Source organism: Leucoraja erinacea, chromosome 10, assembly GCF_028641065.1.
Source record: "Leucoraja erinacea ecotype New England chromosome 10, Leri_hhj_1, whole genome shotgun sequence".
In the NCBI taxonomy this organism is placed as follows: Eukaryota; Metazoa; Chordata; class Chondrichthyes; order Rajiformes; family Rajidae; genus Leucoraja; species Leucoraja erinaceus.
The window spans coordinates 19745159-19757164 of NC_073386.1; the positions used below are offsets into that span (position 1 = coordinate 19745159).

At 37.3% G+C, this 12006-nt stretch overlaps 1 protein-coding gene across 2 annotated transcripts in view; it reads right to left on the minus strand.

The window, feature by feature from the left end:
• Nucleotides 1-465: 465 nt before the first annotated feature.
• slc6a9 (solute carrier family 6 member 9) overlaps nucleotides 466-12006 on the minus strand; it is a 236417-nt gene continuing 224876 nt past the window's right edge. For both annotated transcript variants that reach the window (XM_055641643.1, XM_055641644.1), the window contains 2 exons: nucleotides 11095-11265; nucleotides 466-8423 (listed from right to left, as the gene is read on the minus strand). In XM_055641643.1, the coding sequence (XP_055497618.1) occupies nucleotides 8193-8423; nucleotides 11095-11265 (402 nt within the window). In that variant the 3' untranslated portion in view covers nucleotides 466-8192. The remainder of the gene's footprint in view (nucleotides 8424-11094; nucleotides 11266-12006) is intronic.

The window sequence follows — 12006 nt, forward strand, 5'->3', positions numbered from 1 at the left end:
ATTAGGCAGATTGCCAGATGCAAGTTCATTTTTCATAACCAAGGCTGGAGGAAAGCTAGCAGCAGTTGATGTGAATACCTGGAAATATTTGATATCCCTCCCCTGTAGAAACTGGAGCTTCTGTCTTGTATCTTGTAAAAGGCCACTCCATGCTACCCAGTGGAAATATACAGACACATTTCCATTGTAAGTTGATCAGAATTGTGGAGACTGTGAAAATATATAATTTTTATGTTCCTCGGCTTCTTTTGGCACTATGAATACTTGAGAACAGTATTTAGGTTGTAATATTGTTATACCCAAACACACAAATATTTTAAATTATTTTGAAGCAGCAGTCTTTACAGATTTTATGTCATTTTTTGGGAAATAAAATACTTGGTTTCATGACTTTTCTGATAACAGAACACAGGAATTAGAGTAAAGTTTGCTCATAATGTTAAAAAAGACAAATTTCAAACACTGCAGGTTAATTAATTTTTTAATTCACATTTCTGACTGATTCTAAAATAAACATACTCTGGAATCTACAGGTTCCATTTTAAAGCTTTGCTGGGTTTCAGTTTGTAAATGAATAAAATATACAGCAGTTTTTTTCTGATGTGATGAAAAATGTGCTAACATGCAGTTCTACTACAAATCTGCTTACTGTTATACCATTCCCTCAGCACCAATGGTAGTGAATATGAGGCCTGTTGCATACACTCAGCCATGGGAACCTGAACCATATTGGCATCTTCAAGTAGCTATTGTAGTGTGGAAAAATACATTAAAGGGAAAGTATTGCTTTGGTCAATTTTTTGCATTAATTAAAGCCAATTATTAATTTGAAGTGAAAATATTGGTTTCATAGTCATTAAGAACAAATAAATATCCTATGAACCAATCTGCAGTAATGGAAATAATATTTCTGCACCCTATTTCAGGCAATAAGTGAATAAAATGTAATGTTGCAATGTTATCCATGAACATCTGTCTATGGTTGTTGATTGGCGGCCATTAGAATTGGGTTAAAGCAGCCTGAACATTTCTCACACCCACCAATAGGTGGTGATATTTCCTGGCTCGGCAAGAGCGGGAAGGGATAATATTTTCATCCATCATGTTACCCATGTCCACCAGCAAGATAACATTTAATGAGTAGAAACAATGAACTGTAGATACTGGCTTATACCAAAGATAGACACAAAGTGCCGGAGTAATTCAGAGGGTCAGGTATCATCCATGAAGAAAAATGACACTTCTGGTCAGGACCCTTCTTGAGGCTTGTTTTATTGTTTTACTTCCCGCCTTCTGTAGAATAATGAGACTTCTGTGTCACATTTTATAATAAGCAAACATGTTATACGTTCCGTAACTGAAATTTCCCTTCACAATAAGCTCAAGCAAACCTTGATAGGCGTTTGATTAGAAATTCATTCCATTTGGTATTGTTAAATATGCTATAATGGAGCAGTATTGGCTTTCCCCCCCACTTCTGAAATTCTACTCCATTCAGTTCTTGCAATAGTAACAAGAGGAATTTCTATAAGACGTCTACAGTGGCAGTGGTGTGGAGAAGGAGGGAACATGAATTTGCCTCTTCCAATCAAGGTTAGTAAGCTCTATCTGGAACGGTTTGTGGAGTGGTCACATGGACTCAGCCACCCATTTTATAACTTAGGTCAGAAATTTAAGGAGCATTTTAATGTTGGCATTTTTCATACACTCACCATATTTCCTCATTGTAAACTCTGACAGTCTGTGGAATGGGAGGGTATTTACCTGGCTGGATCTCACTTATGGTGAAATAATAGTGTTAAGTGGTAAGCAAAAAATGGAAAATGCACACATTTCCAAACTTTCTGCTGAAATTTGGCCAGACAGTCTGGATTCCACTGGTATCATTTTGAATTGTTGAAAAGAGTTTAAGTGGATTTTTTTCTAACCTCTGGCCTCAATGAAAACTCATGCATATTTTGCATCAATCATTTCACACACTGATCTAATTACATCAAGTTATTCTTTTGACATGGACGATTCAGAGTCTATAAAAGGCATTTTTATTTTCCATTAAAGAAGTGGGAATTTGTTTCACAATTAGGACATGTTTAAATTACAGGGCAAACTGCTTACTAGTTGTTGATTTGATTAAGATTTATCTTGAAATTTGTTTCAGCAACCTAATCTGAGAGGGACAGGTGGAGGGAATATTTATTACCAGTGGTGAATTACAATGACAGTTTTTGTTAAAGCAATGGTTGACCTGCAGAAATCATTCATTTAATGAAACATTCTGTTTTGCAACATTTTCCCTTTGATAAGTACTTTCAAGAGCATAAACATTATTTTATTAAATGTACAACCACAAAAAAACCATAAACAAAACTCAATATCATTCTGAGATGTGATTTGCAGCTTTTGTTAATGACTGATTTATGCAACTGACCCCAAACTGCAAGAGATTTATATAAGTAAGTAGCTTCTTAAATATATTTCTCTCTTTTAAACACTGAAAGAGTCAAGTAAACTTTCATAAGTATGACTACAGGTTACAATCACTTGAAACAATATACACTATCAAGAGAAAACTGTGTACACAATTATACTTCTCATTTTGAGCTATTGGCGCATTGGAAAGTAAAATCTTCCTTTATTTTTCAGCACACACAGCTAACAGGAAAAGCAAAGCGGTGCTCAACTTAAATTATACATTAAATAGAGTATGAGTATTTCATATAGATAAATGACAGAGGTAGGAAGGAAGCACGGGTTACAAAGATTTTCCCAATAGCCTTTACTGAGTGAATATAAGAGTTTGCCATTCAGAAAAGGTAAACAAATTGGGTAATGGCAGATTGGATGGAACACTTGATAGATTACAAATCTACATATTTACAGCTATAAATAGGCAAAAGGTTGAAAGGTTTGGCAGTCATGAGAAAGAGAGAGAAGAAGTGCATGGGCAGACAACACAGAGTATGGAGAGTGTTAAAATGAACCACAGACATGGCTCAATCCAGATCACTGTTTACACTATAAAGGTTGTGTGCTTGAGTAACTTCACAAAAAAGTGAAGTTTGTAATCCGTCCCCACCTACCCACCCCACCACCCAACTTAAACATTTCAGTGTAGCATAAAATACGGTCATGTATAGGAGAGCAGTGACCCCTTAATCTACAGTACTGTGCTCTGCTAATGGTGTCACGTAATAGCACAATGTTTTCTACTTTTGAACAGTCCAAGGTCTGTCGCAGTGCAAACATCATTTAGAAAGAGAGAGCGTGCGTGTGCATGTTTGTAGATATTTCCGACATTATGTAAGAAGTTTAAGAGGCCAGAAGTTTTACTTTTGCAAACATTGTTGTTTTGAAGCAAGCAGCAAAGCATTTGAAGCAGAATGCGTTTGTTTTTAAATTTAATGATTTGTTGCTGGTGTTGAAGTAACCTGGATTAGAAAATGTAGTAGGCTCTGTAAATGGGGAAATACTGGCAGTGTGAAAGGTTTTATATATAAATGTATTGGCTGGCAATTACCCATCCTGGAGTACAAATGAAGCAGACTTTTAAATGACCTGTGTGTCAAATTTAATTGAGCCCATTTGTGACTAAGTACTTCCTTGGTGAACCAAATTATTAGCAGTTAACCTCCATGAATTAACCTTAATCATCACTGACATTTTGCCTTAGTTACCTGACAAATTGAGGAAAAGATTTATTTAAGCTAAAACAAAGTCTGCCACTGAATATTAATACTAATATATCAATGCTACAACAGCATAGAGTCACCAGGTCAGGAAGCTTCAGAGGCATAAATTATCTGGGTCAAACTTCCTCGACCGAAACATGAAATTCAATTGAGTAAACTGTGAGAGAAAATACTTTTTCCTATGTCGGCTAATGAAAATCAACAAAGTGCAGCCTATAGCTTTATCAATGTGAATTGAGGGGCAGTAAATTTAGCGTAGCATAATAAAATGCATATTTAATGTAATTTTTTGGTTGTAATTTGTAAACTATTTCCCATTAGGTTGTAAAAGTGATGAATAGTTTGTGTAGCCTGAAGAGATGAAGTATGCATTATGAGGCCTTAACCTGAAGGATGAAAGGCTAATTATTCACTGCAGATCGCGTCTAGACCAAAAAAAGGACTTGCATTGATAGGGTGGTTTTTGTGGCCCCAGGACATCCTAAAGTGCTTTGTAACCATAGTTGGAGGGAGCACTATTGTTCTTCTTTGACTTAAGTGCTGTAGGACCTATTACGTCCACCCGGCAGGCAAGACTGGTTCGCGGTTTAACATCTCATCCAACAGATGGCTCTCCCTCTGTATTAAATTAAAGTATTAATCCTTTATTTTTGTTACCGCAGTTGGACGGAAACATTGAACTTTATGACTCTGAGGCTCAAGTTCTACTATTTGCCTCAACGACAGTGCAGTCTAGATTGGTTTGGGCTGATGACTCGATTGCCCAACCTAGGTTAAACCCCATAGAAATATGAATAAAGAAAAAGATTTCAATGGTCAGAGTGATTTTAGCACAGAATGAAACAGGGAAAGGGTTAGTAAGAAGAACAAGGAGCGAGACAATTTAATTCATAGCTTTATACTAGCAATGTCTACTTTGTTATATTGCATATTTCCATGGAATCAAGATTTAACATTATCAAGCAAATGCAATGGAATCTATATAAATGTGTTTTGCAGCCAGGCACAAAATCCCATCATGACCATTCCAATCATGCAAATATTCTGATATATACATAATTTTGTTCCAGAAGTTGAACTTTAATGGAACATTTCATTTATTTCCATTAAATGGAAATTCCAATCCAATCAAAATTTGGATCTAAGCACAAAATCTCTTGCAGAAACCCATTTCTGCATTTGCAAAGTTAGGACTGGAATGTACACTGTACAATTCAAGCACTTCACATAATTTGACACATGAATGTAACTGTTCATGAATTTCAAAGACCCACCAGTAAGATGAGGTGACTGACTTCATTACAACTTTGTCTTGGCAGTGGTGGGAGTGGAGAAACGGAGTCGGAAACTGATTAAAAGATATTCTCAATTATCACATATTTAAATCATCTGTTTGTGCTGTTCTACGTCTCACAATGAGACCTGCAGGGATATGAACATCCTCCCTTGATTTTGGATTTAGGTGATTGGGTTCAGCCTTTGTTTTTAACCCCAAATCAGCGTGGAGGTGATAAGGAGTCCATGACATCTGTCCAAATCCACTATTAGGTAGAACAAGCAATTTTCAGCTATATCCTTTAAATGTAACTGTGACCAATGGGAGGTAAATTGAATCGGCAGCTTGCTGGTTTAATTAGGATGAAATCCATCATCCCCTGTATATTAGTGTGGCAGATTAGACTGTTGTAATTTTTTTGGATGTTTAATGATGTACGTTAACATCTTTGAGCCTTAAATATCTCTCATTAAGTTTTGGAATGGCCTTCAGGAGTTGCTTTAAACATTGTTCCATTCAATATTAATGAAATAGGGGCTAACATGCATGTTGCATTCAATGTCCATTAACCTATGAAAATGGTGATTGGAACCCTATAAATATTTAAACAACCCCCCTGGGTCTTATGGGCAGGAATGGCGGGTGCTCATTTGTAAATCGAACCATCCAGTCCTTGAATATTGAAGGAAAGTCCACTGTGAATATTTGATAAATATGTGGCAGTAATATTCACACATGTTTTGTTTAAATGGTATTTATTTCTACTTTGGCAGGGCATGGTTCAAGTTCAAATGTTCCCAGTTCTGCCCATTACAGTGGTGCCAAAGACCCAAACATCAAAGGCATTTTTGAACTGTTCATTGATCATTTGAAGGGAAGCTGAGCTTAAAACGTTCAAGGCTCCATTACTGTACTATGCACTAAGCCCTTTGTTGCATATTTTTTTGTGTTGTTACTTCTCACATATTTTTCACAAAATAGATTTTTAACAAAAGGAATCCCCTCACTTAAAGGTAAATGCAACCTATTAGATACTAGCACCATTAAACCATCTCTAACAACTCTTCCCGTGAAGTGTGCAAAAAATGTGAACTGATCAGATGAAATTGTATGTTCCCCAAAACGACTTTTCTCTAAGATTCATTGTTAGATTCATTGTTTAACTTTTCATTGCTCTTAAGATGTATTGATAACAAATCTGTGTTTATCTTAACAATAGACAATAGTTACAGGAGTAGGTCATTCCGCCCTTCGAGCCAGCACAGCCATTCAATGTGATCATGGCAGATCATCCTCAAACAGTACCCCGTTCCTGATTTCTCACCATATCCCTTGACTCCGCTATCTTTAAGAGCTCTATCTAATTCACTCTTGAAAGCACCCTGAGAATTGGCCTCCACTGCCTTCTGAGGCAGAGAATTCCACAGACTCACAACTCTCTGGGTGAAAAGGTTTTTCCTCATCTCCATTCTAAATGGCTTACCCCTTATTCTTAAACTGTGGCCCCTGGTTCTGGACTCCCCAAATATCGGGAACATGTTTGCTGCCTCTGGTGTGTTCAATCCCTTAATAATATTATATGTCTCAATAAGATCTCCTCTCATCCTTCTAAATTCCAAGTATACAAGCCCAGCCGCTCCATTCTACCAACACATGACAGTCCCACTGTCCCGCGAATTGGGAACGTCCTTTGAAATAGTACAAATCAGATAATCAGTGGGTTTTAAATGTGCTGATGAATTTGAAAAATTATGTACTTGACCTACTAACTTGAAATATTACTGTATACATGCTTGCCCGTTTCCATGTAGGGCATGAATACCATATCACTGATTTAGCCATAGGTTTACTGGTACTTTCCCTCTTATGAGGAGGTATTGCCATTATAGAGCATTATTAATACAGATGAAATAAGCTATGGGTGAAATACTCTCTGGGTGAAAAGGTTTTTCCTCATCTCCATTCTAAATGGCTTGCCTCTTATTCTTAAACTGTGGCCCCTGGTTCTGGACTTCCCACTGATGGCGAGGCCATGGTTTGCAAATGAAAAATACCAGAATACTTTGTTATCTCCATTAGCTTTAGTTGAAATAATGCCAATAGTATAGAGTGCCAGTACAATGATTTAAATATGTATGATACCCATTTTGTTTGCTCTGTGTAAATTTCTGAAAACATCTTACTATCAGGAAATATTAGCTTTTTTGCATAAAAAGATTAGAAATGTATTTTTTTTTTTAAGGAACAATCCCAATAAAGAAACCAGAGCAACTGGTATAAGGCCTCGACAGAGTGGATGTGGAAAGGATGTTCCCAAGAATGGAAACATTTAGAACCAGAAGGCACAGCCTCAGAATAAAAGGATGTACCTTTAGAATGGAGATGAAGAGGAATTTTGTTAACCAGAGGGTGGTGAATCTGTGGCATTCAATGCCACAGATAGCTGTGGAGCCAAGTCTTTGGGTATTTTTAAAATGGAGATTGACAGGTACATGATTAGTACAAGTGTCAAAGGTTATGGGGAGAAGGCAGGTGAATGGTGTTGACAGGGAAATATAGATCAGTCATGAATTAATGTTGGAGAAGACCTGATGGGCTGAATGGCCTAATTTCTGCTCTTATGACTAGAATTTATTGATATGTAATATGACCTACATAACATTTATCGGACCAAATTTATGTTACTTGGAAATGTAGTCTATCATTTACTTTATTTTGAACTGGGATTGATCAGCACACTTCACAAACTGCCGTTCCACCTTTTCAGCATTGTATATGTAATATTGTTGATCGGAACCAGTGCTCTTATGTGGAGTAGGCAGACACAAACAGATGTCGAACAAAAAATCAGTTAGATAAAAATTTTGCACTGACTGGGAAAAATCGGATTCCAATTGCACAAATGTACAAGTAATTTCAACATAAAGTACAGAATTCAGCAAAACGACAACAGAAATAATTGGTTTCTTGAAAAAAAAGTTAAGTATTATATTATGGAGTTCTATTTGATAATTTTAAAAATAAATGAAAAGAAAAAAAGAATATAGATACCTGAAGGATGATCAATCAATTGAATTATGTTGACTACTTGTCAAATTCCATGGATCGTACAGAAAATTATGGGAGCGGATCCTTTCACTATAAGGTGAAGCCTTATTTCCTGACCCAATTGCCACTCCACCCCCATCACAAATTAGTTGTCGTCTTTGATTTTAAAATGATATTGACTACACAGGGTTCTGTGTTCTGGCAGAACCGTTGTGGCCCTGGATATTGAGGTTATGCTCTATATTTTCTGTTGGTAGTTGCTCCTTCTCTCGCTCCTTATCCGGATTGAGCTGTTGGATTTCAAGGTTGAACTCGTAGGATTGGCTGCCCAGAGTGGCATATCGATCAGTGCGGTGCTCCAGTAAAGCAGGTCCCCAGTCCTTGCTTGGTTTATTTGCATTTTTCACGCGCTGAAAAAACAAGGTTGGGAGGGATCTGCGAATCTGGGCTTGGTAACCAAGTTGTGACTAAGCTTAGTAACTAAGGCAAGAACAGGAATTTTGATCACTGCATAATTAGCTTGCCGCATTGGCTTGCAGACAATTTCTAAGTAATCCTTCTCTATTTTCTCCAATTCATGTTTCTGCAATAAATTGATTTTCCCATATTAGGGAGAAATGATATCTTTAGGTTCTCAGTTGTCTTCAACAAATAAGAATGCCTTTAAAAACAAAATTCATCTAATGCAGCTTTGCTACTGAAATTGTAGAAACAATTTTTACTAAAGTTATTTTTTCTCTTGTTTCTTTCCTTTGGTTACATTATGTAGCTTTCCTTTTCTCAGTACAAAGTATAGTCATATTTTGAGTTGCACATAATTGGTCAGTAATCCTTATTATTTCTCCATTTCCAGTTTCTGCAGTAAATTAATTTTCCCATCTTATTGTCAAGTAGGGGAAAATGATAACTTTAGGTTCTCTGCTGAAACAAATAATAACACCCTTAAAAACAAAATGATTTTAAGCAGCCTTGCCTTGGCAGTATGCAGAAGCATTTTTTACTAATGTTTTCTTTTGTTTCTTTCTTTTGGTTACAATATAACCATATAACAATTACAGCACGGAAACAGGCCATCTCGGCCCTACAGGTCCATGCCGAACAAATTTGTTTTCCCTTAGTCCCACCTGCCTGCACTCGTACCATAACCCTCCATTCCCTTCCCATCCATATGCCTATCCAATTTATTTTTAAATGATACCAATGAACCTGCCTCCACCACTTCCACTGGGAGCTCATTCCACACCGCCACCACTCTCTGCGTAAAGAAGTTCAACCTCATATTACCCCTAAACTTCTGTCCCTTAATTCTGAAGTCATGTCCTCTTGTTTGAATCTTCCCTATTCTCAAAGGGAAAAGCTTGTCCACATCAACTCTGTCTATCCCTCTCATCATTTTAAAGACCTCTATCAGGTCCCCCCTTAACCTTCTGCGCTCCAGAGAATAAAGACCTAACTTATTCAACCTATCTCTGTAACTTAGTTGTTGAAACCCAGGCAACATTCTAGTAAATCTCCTCTGTACTCTCTCTATTTTGTTGACATCCTTCCTATAATTTGGCGACCAAAATTGTACCCCATACTCCAGATTTGGTCTCACCAATGCCTTGTACAATTTTAACATACAATATATAGCTTTTCTTTTCACTCAGTGCAAAGTGAGTAATATTTCTAGTTCCTCTTTGGTTGCTGAAAGTAATAAAAGCTCTCAAACAATGTAGATGGCACAAAAAAAGACACAGTCCTAATTTTCAATATGGTGGGATTGAATTACAAGAAATTATTGCATAAACTTGGCATGGTTTCAAAATTAAATTGTTTGTTAACCACTCAATGTTATGTAAATAATGCCTCTGAAATTATTGGAAATATTTTTTGCAACAAAGAACTGTATGATATAGGAACAGGCCCTTCCGCCCACAAATACTGTGTCCACCATGATGCCGAATTAAACAAATCCCTTCTGCTTGCACATGATCCATATCCCTCCATTTCCTGCTTATTCACATGTTTATCTAAAAGCCCCCTATATGCCACTATCATATCTACTTTACCACCACCCCTGGCAATGCTTTCAATGCATTCAGCACTCGATGTGTAAAAATACCTGCCCCATACATCTCTTATAAACATGCCCCTCTGACCTTGAACCTATATTCCTTTGTATTTTGGGGAAGAGAGATAATGGGTCTGACTATCTACCCTATATATGCTATTTGGAGAGGGAGCAACACTTACAGAATTATAAAAGTTATTATAGAATTTCACCCTAGGCCACTTTTTAAAAATAATTAATTCAAGAGATGTGGGCTTTGCAGGCTGAATGAGCATTCAAATGTCCATCCCCAATTGCCATTGAGGAGATGGTGGTGAGGTGCCTTCTTGAATCGGTGAATAAAGTGATGGGATAATTTAAGGATAGACTCAAAATGCTAGAGTAACTCAGCGGGTCAGGCAGCATCTCTGGAGAAAATGGATAGGTGACATTTCGGGTTGTTTGGAGGCTTTGGAGGGAGTGTGGGTTTCCCAGAATGCTGCCTGGATTCAGAGGAATTAGTTATAAGGAGAGGTTGGACAAATTTGGGTAGTTTTCTCTGGAGCGACTAGATAGAAGTATATAAAATTATAGTGACACAGATAGATTAGACAGTCAAAATCTTTGTCCCAGAGTGGAAATGTCAGAGTCTGGAGGACATAGTTTTATGGTGAGAGAGACAATGTTTAAAGGAGATGTGCAGGGCATTTTTTTTTTAACATACACAGTGTTTGGTGCCTGGAATGATAGTTGCACATCAGAGGCTTTTGAATAAGCACATGGGTATGAGGGATATGGATCATGTGTAGGCAGAGGATATTAGTTCAACTTGGTATCATGTTTTGCATGGACATTGTGTTCCAAATGGCCTGTTCCTCAGCTGTTCTATGTTCTAAATCAGCCTTGACCCCAAAGGATTGGCAGACGATTTGTTTATTTTCCTTATCTTTCACTGTCATAGAGCTGCCCTCTAAGATTTTGCAATGTACAAATAATGTTATCTTCCAGGATACATATATTTAAATCAGTTTTCTGCTTTATTCACTTACCTCCCAAAATGTAGAACCTTCAGTTACGTAAATCTTCCAAAGGGCATAAACTGGAATACAGACTACTGAGGAGAGAGCCATCAGGATACCAAGGGTGATAGCCCATGTTGGGTACAAGTAGTCATTATAACTAATGGGCTTATACTGAACCACAGTGAACACCAGTATGAACTAGAAAGGAACAAATACGACTGTGATTAACCAAACATTCCTGATCAATGCAGTTTGTATATAAGCACAAATTTCACACATTGAGAATTGTTCGATTTATTTAAGCTATTCTTCTCTTTACTTCCTTACACCAGTTTGCTAGATTGTAATTGGAAAATCCTTTATCATATTCTCCACACAAAAGGATATGTGTAGTGGCAATTCATTCCAAGGACCAGCCCTATATCAGGTATTAGGAGTGGGTAGTAGAAAAGAGAGCACTCCTGCATATTAGCAAGTAATATTTTTGTGGGAACTACCTCTGTGTAAACGGGCTGCTATTCCATAGTACAACAACAACTACATTAAAACCATGGAGGTGCTTTAAAAGTAGTTTGTTGGCTGTCATGTGCGTTGGGATTTTCTGCAAGGGATGTGAAAATTGCTTTTTAAATGCAAGTCCTTTTTTTTTTTTAAGGAATTGTGCTTTTATTGAATTTGTTATTGACACAAAGTGGGCAGTGAGAAGGCTAGAACCACTCTGGACTGGGAAACATAACACTCCATCATTCCTTCACTGGGGGAGGTATTGGCTTCCAAATCAAACTGTCTTCTCTGATGGATTCCTGATGCTTTGGAGGGAAGTGATCAACAAGAGCTTGCAGAAAGAGAGAAAAGAAGGCAAGTCACCCTGGGCCATTCCTGCTCCCTCCAAAAGGCCAGTTAAAAATGGCCCTGGCAGAGGCCTGGAAGCAGTGCAGC